The sequence below is a fragment of the Acipenser ruthenus genome, chromosome 29 (genome assembly GCF_902713425.1).
Source record: "Acipenser ruthenus chromosome 29, fAciRut3.2 maternal haplotype, whole genome shotgun sequence".
In the NCBI taxonomy this organism is placed as follows: domain Eukaryota; kingdom Metazoa; phylum Chordata; class Actinopteri; order Acipenseriformes; family Acipenseridae; genus Acipenser; species Acipenser ruthenus.
This window is the reverse complement of record NC_081217.1, coordinates 22,695,849-22,713,410: the sequence shown is the minus strand read 5'-3', so window position 1 is coordinate 22,713,410 and position 17,562 is coordinate 22,695,849. Positions and strand designations below refer to the sequence as shown.

The 17,562-nt window shown below is 47.8% G+C and overlaps 1 protein-coding gene across 10 annotated transcripts in view; it reads right to left on the bottom strand.

Moving 5' to 3' along the window:
* The window catches only part of LOC117966035 (neuron navigator 1-like), a 109,090-nt gene that overhangs the window by 16,276 nt on the left and 75,252 nt on the right, over window positions 1-17,562 (bottom strand). For all 10 annotated transcript variants that reach the window (XM_059004407.1, XM_059004408.1, XM_059004404.1 and 7 more), the window contains 10 exons: window positions 11,072-11,210; window positions 9,800-10,100; window positions 7,739-8,438; window positions 6,687-7,106; window positions 5,772-5,813; window positions 5,190-5,344; window positions 3,165-3,329; window positions 2,332-2,384; window positions 1,916-1,939; window positions 1,385-1,462 (listed from right to left, as the gene is read on the bottom strand). In XM_059004407.1, the coding sequence (XP_058860390.1) occupies window positions 1,385-1,462; window positions 1,916-1,939; window positions 2,332-2,384; window positions 3,165-3,329; window positions 5,190-5,344; window positions 5,772-5,813; window positions 6,687-7,106; window positions 7,739-8,438; window positions 9,800-10,100; window positions 11,072-11,210 (2,077 nt within the window). The remainder of the gene's footprint in view (window positions 1-1,384; window positions 1,463-1,915; window positions 1,940-2,331; window positions 2,385-3,164; window positions 3,330-5,189; window positions 5,345-5,771; window positions 5,814-6,686; window positions 7,107-7,738; window positions 8,439-9,799; window positions 10,101-11,071; window positions 11,211-17,562) is intronic.

Here is a 17,562-nt window from a genome sequence, read left to right as displayed (position 1 = left end):
ACCAGATCAAGTATCAGGTTGAAATGGAACCTGGCAGGACCTCATGGTAACGAGAAACACAAACAAACATCTGCCAGCTCTAACAGAACATGCATCAAGCAAGCAGAGGGTTTATTTGAACATGAAAGCACAACGAGAAGACAGACCGCACAAGTTTATAAAATCTATATAAAACCTCAACGTGCTGCAGTTCTGAACGCAAGCCAGTTTCACAGTTATTCTGAGAGGGAGAGCCATGAAGACAGGAAGGACACGGAGAACACTGCAATGTAAAGCACTCCACACAGACGCCCTGCGATAACTTCAAATCACAGCTTTCACTGCAGGGTCCTGACGTGCCAATGAATGCCCAGCTCTCAGCACTATCCACGAGCACCCCACCATGCAAAGAAACACGAGCAACTGCAGAACCTGAACGCCTGTCTGAAACAACGTCGGTCCTTTCTAACAGAACCAAGTCCTACATTTCAAAATGTGGATTTCATTATACCAATTAAAAACGGAGTGCGATAGCCTACGACTGATTCAAACTGCCGTGGTGCCAGGGAGACCAGACTGGCTGATCGCTGGCGTTGTGTGTGCTGATGCACCAGGGAGACCAGACTGGCTGATCGCTGGCGTTGTGTGTGCTGATACACCAGGGAGACCAGACTGGCTGATCGCTGGCGTTGTGTGTGCTGATGCACCAGGGAGACCAGACTGGCTGATCACTGGCGTTGTGTGTGCTGATGCACCAGGGAGACCAGACTGGCTGATCGCTGGCGTTGTGTGTGCTGATACACCAGGGAGACCAGACTGACTGATCGCTGGCGTTGTGTGTGCTGATGCACCAGGGAGACCAGACTGGCTGATCACTGGCGTTGTGTGTGCTGATGCACCAGGGAGACCAGACTGGCTGATCACTGGCGTTGTGTGTGCTGATGCACCAGGGAGACCAGACTGGCTGATCGCTGGCGTTGTGTGTGCTGATACACCAGGGAGACCAGACTGCCTGATCGCTGGCGTTGTGTGTGCTGATGCACCAGGGAGACCAGACTGGCTGATCACTGGCGTTGTGTGTGCTGATGCACCAGGGAGACCAGACTGGCTGATCGCTGGCGTTGTGTGTGCTGATGCACCAGGGAGGCTGCAATAGGCTGATCCCTGGAGCCAGCATTACACTTCAGCCATCAACACAGAGCCAGTAGGAAATCCACACTACCTGGAGGAAAAGCGCAGAGACTCTCCTGCAATACAAACAACGTACTTCTAAAAGGCTTGACTGGAGAACTTGTTCTAACACCCCCTCCTAGTGTCCCCAGCAGAGAATGAGCAAACAACATGCAAATGGGAGGGGCTCCGACTGGTTCAGGTTTGTAACTGGAGGATGTGAAGCGGGACTCACGTTTGCCGACAGCTGATTGGTCAGGGAGGCCACCTTCTCCTGGGAAGACTCCAGCTCTCTGCGCAGTTTACGGATTTGCTTTAGAGAAGAAAAAAAAAAAAAATACATGAAAAAAAAAACCAGTACAGGCAAACGTTCTAATATTTAAAAACTTTTCAATTTCAAAATGCATTCCTGGGTTAGTATTGAAAACAGTTCTTGCATTTCCACTGTGAAATTGTATGGCGTGTCAACAAAAAATTACACAAGACACAGAAAACACAGTGTGTCCTACAGCTCAATACTTTACTGAGCTTAATGTTCAAACTGCAACCAAACGGCGAAGCATTACACGCGTGTAGAGGACACAGCTCGAGAAGGAGGCTTTGTTAAACATGCACACATGGAAACATTCACTTGAACTGCAGTGTGACGATAACCACAGTGATTATCACAAACTTGTCCCCCATGCACTGCCATTGTATTCCAGCCCTGTGGAGATGACAGGGCTGCCCGAGGGGCTTTGACAAACATCATCATGCAGCCTCTTACCTCTCCTTGCATCCTCTCCTCAGCCTGTGAAACCAGAACAGAGGAAACAGAACAGGGATAGGAGTTAGACTCGGTGTGACCATGCATCGCTTCAGCATGCACTGTCGAAACACTTCCCATGCAAAGCCTCAAACTCTGACAATTGTTCTTTGGAAAACAGTAGAGCCTTGCATGTTAATTCAATACCCCAAAAACCCCTTCATGAAGATAAATGCAATGAACTAATGAAAGTTGCTTCATTTTAAAACATGCAAGGACGCTATTTAAATTAAAGACTTGTGTATCTGTATAAAACCAGACTCTGTGGTTCCTTGTTTTCAGCCACTCTGCTATTTGGTCATGTACTCAGCTTCACCAGAGGCATGTGGAAGCTGCACTTATCACTGGGGGTATCGAGGCAGGCTATGTGTACTCACCGAGGAGTAGTTGGATGAAGCACTGGATGCCAGGGATAGCACAGAGCCGTGGACTGTGAAGAGAGAGAGAGAGAGAGAGAGAGAGAGAGAGAGAGAGAGAGAGAGCGAGAGAGAGAGAGAGAGCGAGAGAGAGAGCGAGAGCGAGAGAGAGAGCGAGAGCGAGAGAGAGGAGACAGACAGGTTATTCAAAAGAAGGAAACAGGACTAAGATTTCTTATCTAGTTAAATAACTCCGCTGAGCGTAGAACAGTTTGCATTCACAAGCATATCCAGGTGTGTTTTACATGCGGTTTTAGGCTTGGGAATGGTCTGACCACTGAAGGTCCTCCCTTGTTACCACAATAATTGCCCCATCTAAAAGGCATCTTAATTCACATGGTAATACTACAACACAAAAAAACACTGACAACTCATGGGGATAACGCTGTATCGACTAGAAGATCTTCAATCTTATTTTATAGACCACATGCATTGTTTTTGCTCCTACAGTTTTAGATGTTACTACGGTACGTCACCGCGGAATTTAGAACTTAACAGTTCTGAATGTTCTTTTGCTTTGCTTCCATCGGTGTCCCCAACCAAGCTTTAGGCATGAGTTCATTCTGAACAGAGAGTTCCGTTGCATCCCAACGTCGTCATGAACATCTCTATTAAAACAGTCCAAGAGCTGCGCTCCAGCAAACATCACGAAAGCTGCTGTTAAAGACCCACAGTTTCTCTCTGCAGCAGGGAGACTTTTTAAACCGGCCAGTCTCGTCCTTCACAGGGCTATGGCAGCTGTTTTGGAAGCATGTGAAAAGCAGTCCGGCTGTACCCAGGGGGAGCTCACTCACCGTCGTCCACGGGGTCCCGGAAGGAGCCGGAGCGGGTCATGCCTTTGGGTCGCTCTGCCAGGGAGAGGGTGCTGCCCACCTGAGAGGCCCCTCCGTACAGCTCAAAGGCTGCGTCGTGGGCAGGGATGCTGTTGGAGCGAGTGATGCGGGGGGTGCTGGAGCTCACTGCAGAGAGAGAGAGAGAAAAACTGCCTCAGGAGTGTTAATGGACCATGTGAACCAGGCACACACGATCACACACTGCTCTCTCACTGCAGTGCTACACAATGTGAACCAGGCACACACTGCTCTCTCACTGAAGTGCTACACAATGTGAACCAGGCACACACGATCACACACTGCTCTCTCACTGAAGTGCTACACAATGTGAACCAGGCACACACTGCTCTCTCACTGAAGTGCTACACAATGTGAACCAGAGACACATGATCACACACTGCTCTCTCACTGCAGTGCTACGCAATGTGAACCAGGCACACACGATCACACACTGCTCTCTCACTGCAGTGCTACACAATGTGAACCAGGCACTCACTGCTCTCTCACTGCAGTGCTACACAATGTGAACCAGGCACACACGATCACACACTGCTCTCTCACTGAAGTGCTACACAATGTGAACCAGGCACACACGATCACACACTGCTCTCTCACTGAAGTGCTACACAATGTGAACCAGGCACACACTGCTCTCACTGAAGTGCTACACAATGTGAACCAGAGACACATGATCACACACTGCTCTCTCACTGAAGTGCTACACAATGTGAACCAGAGACACATGATCACACACTGCTCTCTCACTGCAGTGCTACGCAATGTAAACCAGAGACACATGATCACACACTGCTCTCTCACTGAAGTGCTACACAATGTGAACCAGGCACACACGATCACACACTGCTCTCTCACTGCAGTGCTACACAATGTGAACCAGGCACACATGATCACACACTGCTCTCTCACTGCAGTGCTACACAATGTGAACCAGGCACACACTGTTCTCTCACTGTAGTGCTACACAATGTGAACCAGGCACACATGATCACACACTGCTCTCTCACTGAAGTGCTACACAATGTGAACCAGGCACACATGATCACACACTGCTCTCTCACTGAAGTGCTACACAATGTGAACCAGGCACACATGATCACACACTGCTCTCTCACTGAAGTGCTACACAATGGTGCAGAAGAGTCTACAGCGGAAGGAGAGAGTCCGATCACACTTTAGAAAACACCTGTAAATGTATTATTACAGATTTGGACTCTTATTAATCATGTCACAAAATAACTGCGCTCTTAAAAAACCCAAGTCTAACGGACAATTCTATTATATGTCTCAATTGACATGCAAGCTAATAGGAAAGATCAGACTTATTTGGCTGCAGAAATCATGACAGACAGACGATGATGAAATCCAGCTTGATGAATCACCATTGTTGTTCATCAAAGTGAATTTCACCATGGCAACCAAGTCCAACTTCCAGCTGGTGCCCGAGGCAATAGGTGACATCAATCATAGTCCAGATCCAGTGTACAAATCATTATTAATACTAATAAATCATCCAGAGAGGCGCCTCCTCCTCCCTTCTCCAACATGTATTCTTAATATTTATTTGGCAGACACCTTTATCCAAGGCACATCAACAGCCTCGAGTTAAAACAACTAACCCATTTATTACATCTTAATAGTGGCTTTCTGTTTAGAACAGTTTAAAAAAATATTAAATAACAAAACAGCAACAACTGTGATAGACAGCTGAGGTTTAGTCTATGGATGCACTATGAACATCAACTCACAGGACGCAGTCAAAACAGAGGTTGCATTATTTGGTACTTTGCTCTTAGGATTCATAAGTAATTGCAATCCGATTAGAAGATGTGTCTAAAGCTTGCAAAAATAAAATAAAAAATCCTGATGACCTTTGACTAAACATTTTTCCAAGACCTAGACAAACAGCGTGGGCATCATGTAAAAGCTTGATTCAACAGCATGGCGATGCCCCTGCCCAGGACTGACCGAGGCTGGTGAAGGGCCCCTTGCCCGTGGAGCTCAGGGACACGGAGGAGGGAGATGGCAGCTGGGGTGGGCACTCCGTCTCGGACAGGCCTCCGATGGTGTGGGAGTGCCGACGCTCTTTAGCGTCCTCTTCAGACTGGTAGGAGCTATAGCGACTGAGGGGACATGGATGCAGAACTTCATTTCACACACCATCCAGCACCACAGTAACACTGCTAGAATACACACCGACACTAAAAGAAGCTTCTCTGACAAACGTTTTAAAAAGTCTCAGCGTCTTCAGGCTATTGCTCAAAGAGCCGTGAGTGTTTACTGTGGTGCTGCTACAAATACTGTTTATCATTCATAAAACATCCTTCTTTACTGGATAATTTTGCAAGCATTTTTTGTTTCCAGTAAGCCAAAGTGAAACCCTTCAAATAGTCATTAAACATTGATTTAAAGGTACAGCAGCAAACACTTAGAATGAGATTCATTAGGAATCCAGTCCTTTTTTTTCATTTGTGTTTATTAGAAATAATTCTGCACAAACCTGGAACTCCGGAGAGTGTAAAATGTCTGGAATGAAATTGAAATAGTTACCTCAGTCCCTTCTTGGGCAGAGTGTTCCTGTCCCTTTGAGAACTAGAGGACAAATAAAACAATCAATCAATCTCGTCAACTCGACATTCACAAAGAACAGACCCTTTAGAAGCTCGGCAGGGTCGTTCTCCTGGAACTCTCTGGTCTTAGGGGCACTCTGTTTAGAAAGGATTGCCACTGTGTGCCACTGTGAAAACACTGCACTCTGATATTCATCAGGGAGGAAGATACATCGTAGGGCCTTCCTTTCACATTAAGCAATTCATAGCTGTAGGAAGGAGCTACACAACCAAGTGTGGTAATCCTAGAATATCACACTCAGTCTACAGCCAATATAAGACGTGGATATGCGCTTTTTGCTATCGACATTAAAATCACCCTGTATAGAACCTGAATTCTAATTTAAATTTGACAAAGATTTTAATCAGATTTGATCTTTAAGCAAATCTGTACAGAGCTGTGTGTGCAGTCCACTTAGCGTTGTGTGAATCTATATATTGTATTGGTTGTGTAATATATTTAAACTGCACAGCTCTCTCCTGCATATTAATGCCCTTGCAATGACCTTGGTTGTAAGAGAGGCTGACAGAGGGCTGGACTCGGTGAGACTGATGTATCCTGGCTGTCAGGCCGGTGATGAATTAGACTAGCCGTGGACTGAAGCGTGCCGCTGTACTGTTTGAGATGGTGGTGCAAACTGATCTGTATTTTGAGATTGATCCAGAGTATGGACAACCTGAAAGACCCGACGAGATAAAGTTCCGAGACCAATCGGCTACGAGCAAAAGGACAGGCGCTGATGGGCCGATCGGCCTCCTCTCGCTCGTACATTTTCTTACCATAGACTTCATTAAAAAGTGAGGACATTGAGGGGAGAGAAACTGAAAGCATCCAAACCTCACTCTGGGTGCTTACCTTTCAATGAGCGAGGAGCGAACCCCGGGGCTCCAGCCCAGCGTGCCCCGCTCCTCCTCCCTCTCTCTGGGCTCAGCCCCGGGGTAGCTGGGGGCCGCTGGCACGCTCATGTGGAGGGGCAAGGACTCCATGCTGCGGTGCAGTCCGGACAGCTTGGGGTAGAGCAGAGGGGAGGAGCCCAGCCCCAGGCCCAGGCCCTGCGCGCTGAAGCAGCTGTTGGAGTTGACGTTGAGGATGGGAGCAGGGCTGGGGGTCAGACAGGGGCTGGGGGAGGCTGGCAGGTCCTGGAGCTTGCTGAGGGGGGGAGCCCCAGGGGGGGGGTGGTCTGGGATGCACATGTCAGAGTCCAGGCTGCTGGAGCTCACCTTGTCCAGGTGAGCCAGGCTGGGCGGCTTTCCGAGGGACTTGGAGCTCAGCACCCTGCGGAAATGGGAAGCATGATAGAAATAAGAGGAAGCAGCATTCGGGTCTTTAGAATATAAAAAAATAATAATAAATCAATAAAAAAAATGGGTCTTTCGTGTAACCTAAAGGTATCACAAGACCTCCCCACAGCATTTCTAACAGTATTTACACAGTCTTTAAAACCAATGCAGAATGTAGAACGCTGAACTTAAATGGTGGCTTTGCCAGGCTTTGTCAAAACCCTTCTTCCCCGCTCACCACCACCCTCTTGTGGTAGAACTCTGTAGTGCAGTAGTAGGAGCAGCAGCTGGTTTTCTCTGGTGTCACACTGTGGTGCTGGCTCTGTGTGTGTATATAAAGAGTCTCTAGGCACGTCCCTGTGTTTGTCAGAGCCGTAGGGTCGAAGGCACGGGCAGTGTATCCAAGTGCAGAGTCAGTATGGAGCCTCTCAGAGGAAGCTCTTGAGCAGATCATTTTTAAACAGAATGAGCAGAATACTGATCAGTGCAATGAATAGAATACATCTACCCCAGGGTTTAATCAGGTGAAACATTCTTCCATGAAAAGAAACCTTCACAGAACCACAGACTCATAAAGAGAAAGACATCATAATGGTGTGGTGACAGACACAGAGAGGTAGGCAATACCTGTGTGCGGTGGGTGAGGAGAGCTCAGAGGACTTGGTCCCGCTCGGAGGACGCAGGCCCTGCAGTTTGGAGCCGGGCTCCGGTGTTGGTTTGAGCGGCCCGCACTCAGAGTCCGAAGCCACTGCCTTGGCCTTGGCCTTCTCCTTCTCGCGGTCTGTCTGGTTGACCGGGCCCAGACTGGCACGGCTGCTGGTCTTGGCAGAGCCGGGCTCCTTGAGACGGGAGAGGCCCGCGCTGGGCTTGGTGCTGAGCAGGCCCGTGTCGATGCTGCTGCTGACGGGGCGAGCGCCGGCCCTGCTCCCCGTGACGCTCATGCAGCTGGACTTGGACGGGCGCGGCAGGCTGCGGTACTGAATGTTGTTTCGGGCGTTGGGAGACAGGAACCCCTCGGACACTTCCAGGCTGGTCTTGCGCCCCCCGCCCCCCCCGCCCGCTGGCTTCACGGGGATGCCCGAGGTTTTGGGAGCCTTGCCTACGGTGGCTGAGCCGCTGCAGATGGCCGCTCCCCCGGCCGTCATGACGGTCGCTGTGCCCGTGGTTTTCTTGTAGCCGAACGAGCCTCCTGCAGAGGGCCGGACGATTCCAGAGGGGGGCTTCCTGGTCTCTCCCCGGTCCTTCCCTGCGTCCGAGCACGACCTCTGCAGGCTCGTCCCCTTCACTGCCATTTTGACCTTGTCCACCGCCTTCTGGTCACTCTTACCTGCAGGAAAGAAAGAGCAGCACACAGTAACACAGGAGTCGCGCCGCTGTGTCCCCAAAACACACACGCGTTTCGAGGTGAAGTACTCCATTCATTTACTGCAGACTCGTTTTATTAGTTATTTTTTGTTGTTGTAAATATCAGACTAGTATGTATTTCCTGTATAATTCTCCCTGGTTTGTTTTTCTAAGAGGCCCTGGTACCCAGGCACTAACAGTTTACAAGAGCGAGGAGGAGTGAGGAGAGCTTGGAAGCGACATGAAAGCTTGGGTCTGTGAGATTTAAAGATGCAATGATTATTAAAAAAAAAAAAATCGCCATGGCTTTTATTTTTAAACATTTGTGAATCCATTTCGTCGCTCTGGCGTCCTGTTCGGAGCCTCAGGTCTGAGGTAGCTGCAGTTCCCACAAACACCCCCCCTCTCCTCACGTGTAGAATAAAGCTCTATTCACAGTCTACACATGCATCTGCTTCTTGCTTTTCAATACTGAAGTGCTAAACTGCGGTGCAGTTTGAATTGACACAAGCCTAAGCCCAGTGTTATAAAGGGTTTCTGAAGGGATAAAGGGGCTACGCTACAGTTTCTACAAAGCCTGCTGATCAGGTGGCAGGCAGCGTGCCAGCTGCAGCTCGGTAAGCTGATTCTGCTGGTGGACAAGCAGAGAGAGCTGGAGCCTGTGCAGGATACCCAGGAGCCGTCTGTCCAGCAGTTCAAGTCTCAACGATGTCATTCAAAAGGTCTTTCCAGCGGCTTTTCTTCTGCCCAGTTTTTTTTTTTTGCATGTTTTTGTTTAAGAAATAAATAATAATAATAATAATAATAATAATAATAATAATAATATGGTTCAAGCCAAGAATGAATCATTAATGAATGTCTTTCAATATAACATGTCGAAGGACGTTGGCTTCAGCTTACTGAATAGCACACAATACAACCACTTCTTATTATGCAGCAGTTATTTCAATTAGTGCAGACTTGCTGACAGTGGATTTCAGCAGCCTGCACTGTGGTTTTGAATTGCAGCGTGTGGAAAACTTAATAAAAGCTTTCTTATCCAAAAACTGCCCGCTTATTTCGTCAGCATTTTTGAGGCATTCCCCCTCACACTGGCTTGTGTCCCAGGACGCTCTGAATTTACTCCCCTGGTCTCTGCCCAAGAATATTTAAGAGTCTGACTCTTCAAACCACTTAGACCTTGTCAGCACGTGCTTATAAAAAGGTAACAAACTGCTCTCAACTCCACAGGTTCCGAGCAAACATCACAGAAACACAAAGACGAAGTTTACAAAAGAAAAAAAATCACAAAAACGTCACGTTTGCATTCGCTGTTCTGCTGCAGTGCCGCTCCTGTGCGCTTACCGGCCACTCTGAGGGTGCTCTGGGAGGCGTGTGTGATGGGGGAGGTGACCCCGATGGGGGGGTTCTTGCCCTTCTTGAGGGCGCTGGGCTGGCAGAGGCTGGTGGGCTTCTTTAACTCTGGCTTGGCCGCCTCCTCGCTCCCGGCTTCGGGCCGCACCTTCCTCCAGCGGCTGGGCGTCTCTGCCTTCAGGCTGCCCGTGTCGTAGCCCCCGCTGTCGGCCTTGCAGTGCCCTTTGCCCTCCTCGCTGTACCAGGAGAGGCCGCTTTCCACCAGCGAGCGCTTCTCAGCGTCCGTGCGCAGCTGTGAGCAGAAAGAGAGCACGTGTAAAACGATGTCAAATACGGATGCCAAGTGTCTCTGGTTACTGTGTCCTTACATTATAGTTACTTAAACAATTACAATGTTATTATGACTAGTTACAATGTACTGCATGTGTAAATCTTTTTGCACATTAAGTACATTGTAACTAAGCATAATAACATTGTAATTATGTGTAAGCACACATGTATTTACTAAGTAACTACTATGTAAAAGCACAGTAATAAGATATACTTCATGTAAAGTGTTACCCATCAGGCATTGCGTGCGAGTTTTTGACTTATCGTGTTGTGAAATGATACCCACTCGTAGTCCTTAAATTGCCTTGGCTGGATCTAAAGGCTGGTTACCGCTGTCAGGGCTGTGTTACGCTGACAACCTGAAGAACAGGTTGGTTTGGATAGACGGTTATTGTAACTCTCACAGTGTTACAGCCTGGTCTTTCAGACACAAGTACAAAGCGCTTTACAGTTGTATGTAAAAGCATGCAAGTGTGCGTCTCCCAGCTCCAGCTCTGTCACACAATAATCCCTCCCACACCAGACACTGCCCAACGCTGCATTTCCATCTGCACCTCAGAACTCAAGAGCCTGTTCCAACAGAACACTGGGGCTGCCCTCCATTCCACCTGCAGCCCGCAATCCAATCTGAAACCAGCCAAGGGTATGGACAAATCCCACAATCCTTTAACTGAAGAGGTTCACTTCCTGTGACACAGGAAATGGAACCCCACACCGTTTCCTAGAAGGGCAGCGTGGAACACACGTGTCCTGCAGGTCTCAGCTGGGGGGGTCTCTATAATCTCCTTCAATATCACGTCAGGGATGCTACAAAAGCAATGCACCTATATGTACTCACAATGGTATAGTGGAATGGTGCCACAATGCCATCGATGACAAGCTGGCATCCATATCTTTTTAGATTTAAGTATAAAAATGAAGAGGAGTGCTCACCACGATGGCAGAGTTGCGGCGCGAGCCGGTGGGCGTGGTGGGCAAGGAGTTGAGCGAGGAGCTGGCGTTGAACTCTTCAGAGCTGAGATTGTCCGAGGCGTCGCTGAGACCACTGCTGATGGAGCTGCTCTCATCCCAGCTGAAAAGCAGACAGAGAGGGGAGAGGGTCAGGCTTTCACAAGCGAGGGCTCAACCAGATCTGAAGCCCTTTCACCTCCACACTGTGATGAGAGAAAAAGCAGATTCGAAAAAGAAATGATTTATCAAAACCAAAAACTGACACGCAGCCTGAAATCGAATTGCAGTAAAAAAACCATTCAACTGTATAAGTGCAATAAATACTACAATACCCATCAGGATCATGCACAAGACAGGTCTAACAGGAGGATGCACTGATCAGCCAGCCTCTTCACAACAAACTGTGTAAGCTGGGTCCTTCTAATATACCTCTGTCTAGCTGCACAACTCCAAGGAGGTAATGAAGCTGTTTCACAGAACTGCTCCCTAATATTACCTTAAAACAAGACAGTTCAAGAATACTGCTGATCTGGAAAAACAGTACAATTTCAAAAGATTGAATATTAATAAAGGTCATTACAATAGCTATGATTTTTTATTCCATCTATGACCCCATGAATAAACTGCATATTTTCATCTGAATTCTCCATTTGCCAGTTCCTGGCTGCCAGTCCCTGCAGGGCGATTAAACCCCTTGGGGAAGACAATGCTGTACTTTTCAACGAGACTAAACTATCAAATCGGACTACAGCAAGGCAAGAGAAGCAGCAGCAATTCTGCAGCATCTAGGGTCCTACCAGCACGGAAATCAACCTGGGATGATTTTCGAAGCGAGCAGGGAATCACACTGACAGCTGCAGTCAGCCCGGGAGTCTGAGCTCCCTGCCCAGGACAGACGCTATAGGGAGGGGGGACTTTTCAGTTTGGTGGCTGTGTAGGTCAGTGTGCCCCGCGAGGGAGGAAAGAAAGAAACTTCAGCAGCAAGGGGAAGTGAACTCTGTGTGAGAACTCGGCTACATAATGAAAGGGTTACTGCAGGTATCACAGTGCTCAGGGCAACACCTGAGCGGTTGCAGGAGTACAAAGTGCATTCAAATCAGGTTTTACAAGCTTGAGGCACGGGAGTTAAAAAGGATTGTTTGAAGGTGTGGGAGACAGCGTTTCTCTGCAACCAGGAGTCACCTTGAAAGAAACAGGGGCTGGCAGCGTTCGAAGACATCTGAGGGGAGCTTCCTTCCTTCCCTTCTTTTCCAGCTTCACAGCCCAACTGCTTTGCTGTGTTGAGAGCAGAGCAGAGCTCCTGAACAGCGAGGCTGGGATCTGTCAGAGCGTGTCTCAGTCTCACAGCGAAGCGCATGGTAAATTAAAAACATCCCCAATACATGCACTCACTCATTCATTAAGCCAAGACTGTACTCCTCTCCCCCGTTACATGTTCTCCTCCAGAACTATGGAATTTGAGTTACAAATTCACCAGCTTTTTCTTTTTTTAATCCCATCTAAAGACCATTTATTTTTATGTAAGTCAGTTTTTCCGATTATAAAATGCAATGTGAAAGACATGCAGTGGGCTGGATTTAAATTCAAGGCAGTTTACATATTAACCACGCAGAGTGTCTGGCAGGCAGACACACTGCAGCATTAAGAGCAAAGGTTCACGTTCTGAATTAACACGGCTGTGTTCTAGAACACAATACAGACACTCCGTCGGTCTGAGCTGAAGTGAGCGTCTTTCACAATTAGGAAGCCTCATTAAATGATATGCCATTACCACCTCCAGGCCTCTGTACAGACCCGCATGAAAAACAGCACATTCATTATGGATTTTAGTAACAGGGTGAAGCCTGCTTTTGTATTCCTCTTAATGGAGGAAATAGAAATAGATCATAATCCTGGTCTTATTTTTTTTTTAAATAAGGCTGCCTGTTAATTTGGACACCCAGAGCTTCATGTAACAATGTTATTAAGTCTAATTTCACACGTATAATGATAAAGCAAGCCCTGGGCCAGCTAATAAATACTCAATTACACTGTGGTTCAATGAAAAATGAGCAGAGTCTCCTAAATGAGGAATAAATGTCTCGTCACACATTAACAGATCTGAACACAACACACAGACTGGACAGAGATTATCACATTATAAATATTTATACAGAGCATCTTACACAACCCAGTATCCAGAACCTTACACTACAGGAGAATGGGAAGCAGAGTTTTTACCTGGATCCAGAGAAACGCATGCAAGTGCAATGCTGGGAGCTTTCAATGCTAACGGGTGCAGTGCCACATACTCAAGAAAGTGTCTACTTTCTATACCCATGTTGAACAGATACGTCTCCCTGAAAACGTTACCCGTATATTAAACTCGATGTGACATTGAGATTGAAACCTGCATCTCTCTCTATGTGTGTTATAGAATGTGCATTGCATCAAATCTTGGGGTGTGTCTTTATGCTGTGAGTAAACCATTCCATTGTGTGGAAACAGACCAGCTCTAGGAATCGCTGCTGCGACTTGTCAAGTATTTTACTGAACCAGCGAAGTCAACATGAACGGAGACAGAAACACTCCAAACATGACATCTTCTTGTTGAATACTGAACACAGACGCTTGCTAGAACGCATAGCCTTCATGACTGTTAACACACATCAATAAAACATTCAGAGTTCTGGTGGCTGTGGTTATTCGGCAAATGTGAGTAACTTGGCGAACGACTCTTTACACAAGAGATGTAAAGTTGGAAACTATTGCCTCATGCTAAATCACCCGCCACGAATCAAAAAATAAAAACCTCTGCAATCCTTTCAGAGGGACAGACGTGGTGCAGCGGTGGATGTCAAGGTCATTAAAATGCAGTCAGTTTAGAGTTTAAAATGATCAGAGACAAAAGCAAGCTACTTCATACAATGCACATTGTGTATTGAGATTAACAAAAAGTGCTGTTAACGAAAGAGAGTTGAAAAAGAAATAACTGAAAGAAAGAAATAAAGCGACATTGTGCAAGCCTGCTCAGCCTCTCATCAAGCACAGTTCATTCACTACAGCAAGTGGGTTACATACACAGATCCTCTGTGATTGGACCCGCATTGTGTAAGGAGAGGCGGATCCTCTGTGATTGGACCCGCATTGTGTAAGGAGAGGCGGATCCTCTGTGATTGGACCCGCATTGTGTAAGGAGAGGCGGATCCTCTGTGATTGGACCCGCATTGTGTAAGGAGAGGCGGATCCTCTGTGATTGGACCCGCATTGTGTAAGGAGAGGCGGATCCTCTGTGATTGGACCCGCATTGTGTAAGGAGAGGAGGATGCTCTGTGATTGGACCCGCATTGTGTAGGAGAGGCGGATCCTCTGTGATTGGACCCGCATTGTGTAAGGAGGGGCGGATCCTCTGTGATTGGACCCGCATTGTGTAAGGAGAGGCGGATCCTCTGTGATTGGACCCGCATTGTGTAGGAGAGGCGGATCCTCTGTGATTGGACCCGCATTGTGTAAGGAGAGGCGGATCCTCTGTGATTGGACCCGCATTGTGTAGGAGAGGCGGATCCTCTGTGATTGGACCCGCATTGTGTAAGGAGAGGCGGATCCTCTGTGATTGGACCCGCATTGTGTAAGGAGAGGCGGATCCTCTGTGATTGGACCCGCATTGTGTAGGAGGGGCGGATCCTCTGTGATTGGACCCGCATTGTGTAAGGAGAGGCGGATCCTCTGTGATTGGACCCGCATTGTGTAAGGAGAGGCGGATCCTCTGTGATTGGACCCGCATTGTGTAGGAGGGGCGGATCCTCTGTGATTGGACCCGCATTGTGTAAGGAGAGGCGGATCCTCTGTGATTGGACCCGCATTGTGTAAGGAGAGGCGGATCCTCTCTGATTGGACCCCTATTATAAGGAGAGGTGTTTGTCATTTTGTATCTGTTCCCCTGTGTATACATGTCTTGGGCATAATCGTATTATTTGGATCCCACGATATGCCGAAAACCATCTTCTTTATGCCAAGGGCCCGTGGTTACCGTGAGAACAGGGCAGTTCCGAGCCCAGGCCCGCATGACTACATCACCAGGGGGGGTTTGGAACCGTGAACTTGAAAACATAATAGCTTTATTCTTCCCTGCTCTGGCATCCACATAATCAAAGCTAATGTGTGGCTTGCTGAGTACACTTCATCTTTAAATGGGGACTCGAGTCTTCAGGCTCCGCTTACAACAACTGTACTGTTGGCAGGGACCGGCCTCTGTACTCACAGCACAAGAGCCAGACTGTAAAGGATGAGATTGCTGTGTGCTGGGAGGGTTTTGGAGAGGCGCAGGAGCAACGCGCATATGCAGTGCCACTGCAGCTTTTTCATACTGCAACAAGATAAACTGGATCAGGCCTCACGCTTGTTCCATTTGAACCCTGTAGAGTTAGTCCCGAAAATTAACATCCATTTCTATACCCTTTAGTATCATTTATAATGCATTTCCTAACACTTTGAAAAACCTCAGAAGGGTTAAACGCAATGAAACAGCCCTCCAGCCACGCTGCTACACACCCACCCGAGTCTCCCACCCTTCACACTGTCACCAACGATTGAGACCTCTGCAGCTCCAACACAAACTCACACTACTGTACTGAAAACAGGAGGGACAAGTGAAGGGCAGTTACATTCACTCAAAGGGACATTTCACGTTGGGGAAGAGGCTCTCCGGTCTGTAAAGAAGACATCTGTTAAACAGACACACACACACACACACACACACACACACACACACACACACACACACAAAAAGCCAATGCAGAGAACAGCACTGTAACAGCTGTAATAAGAGTCGAATCTCTTCTTTGTGGTAATAAAATGCCTGAGTGTTGTGAAGAAACGCAGCAGAGCAGGTGCGACGCGATACCCTAGAATACTGAAAACCACGTCCAGCTTCCTTTGACAACCAAGATTCACAACAGCACCCTGCAGGAGGTCACATAACATTACGAACTTACACAGGGGCTCTCAGGATCCATCAAAAAACATGCTAGAACCAAACTCCATACCTTCAAACCAAAAACAGCTATGAAAGAGTCAAATCAACACCACCAAGGCGTCCGAGGAGGACAGATGGACCGGAGAACGGAGAACAGACGGGGCAGACTGGCAACAGAAAGACAGACAAAGCGTGGGCATGAAACGAAGGGAGCAGAACCAAGCGCAACATGAGGACAAAGAGCTACAGCTTCAGAGGCATCTCTCCACTCCCTGGACAAAATATAGCAACAACAACGAGAAGCACAAAGCCTGACACACCTGTAGAGACATTGCTAATCTGTCGCAGGGGGTGGCGGTTGCCTTTTCAAAACAGGACTTGGGGATTCCCAGCATACACAATACCCCAGGGTTGTTTGGAGCAGTGTATATAAACACAGCATTGGGTTTCCAGATATAGTTCAGCGACTGCGCTGGGGAGGAGTTTAACAGCCTAGGTGGTCTGGACAGTGTTTACAGTGCTTAAAGCTGCCCAGCAGACATGGAAACTGTTAAATTTAACTGTGAGTTTAAAGGGTTTCCTTCCGTTCCTGTTATCAGCAGGGCAGGGACCAGAAACCTTAACCCTGTGAATGCTGGTCTTTAGTGAAAGTATTTAGCATTAGACTTTAAACTGTGCTACCATCTCACTCTTTCAATAAGGTATCACTGCGATCAGCGTGGGTGACAGGGAGGAGGGGAGGGTTACATTGTTCAATCATTGTTTCTTTCACTGGTCTGAAGAAACGATTATCTGAAACTGCCAGACTTTTCATCAACCACTTAAACACGAAAGCCAAACCAAATGAACGCCTTTGTCTGGTAGACAAACATTTCAGCAAGTGCCTTTCAGTGGCGTGTGTGGGTGAACGCGCACAAGCCTGCGTGTGAGACTGCTTGATATCGCTGTCTGTCTGCGAGAGAGGGGGTGCTGTCACATTCTGCTAACATATGAGACAGCCCCCCCGCCCCCCCCCCCCCCGAGAGAGACCCCCAGACTGGCTACAATGACATTGTGATGGGACACACTCCCAGCGGGACAGAGAGAACCGCCCCGGCTGCACATTTATTATCCGCTACCAGCTCACTGGAAAGCCTCGTAAAACATGCTGAGAGACTAACTTCACCTCAAGAGCTTGAACAGCCTTCTCCTGCCTTTGAAAACTCCCAGACTGTGACAGAACAGTAGCGACTGCAAACCTCCAGCAACAGCTGAAAGCATTCAGCACCAAGCTCCCATATGTGCACCAACTTACTGCAATACAGGAGCCACAGGGCCCGTTTCATCAGTATCTTATAAAGTGAAACGCATGGACTCCACATTACAGGAGTTAATTACACCTCCCTCACTCCCTAACCCACACACCTCTCTTATTAAAGACCGGGTCAATCAGAACTCTGAAAGCACGGATTATGATATTTGAATCAATTCAAATCTGGTCCTCGTTCTACAGGATTTAATGAGCTGCTCCAATTACCCA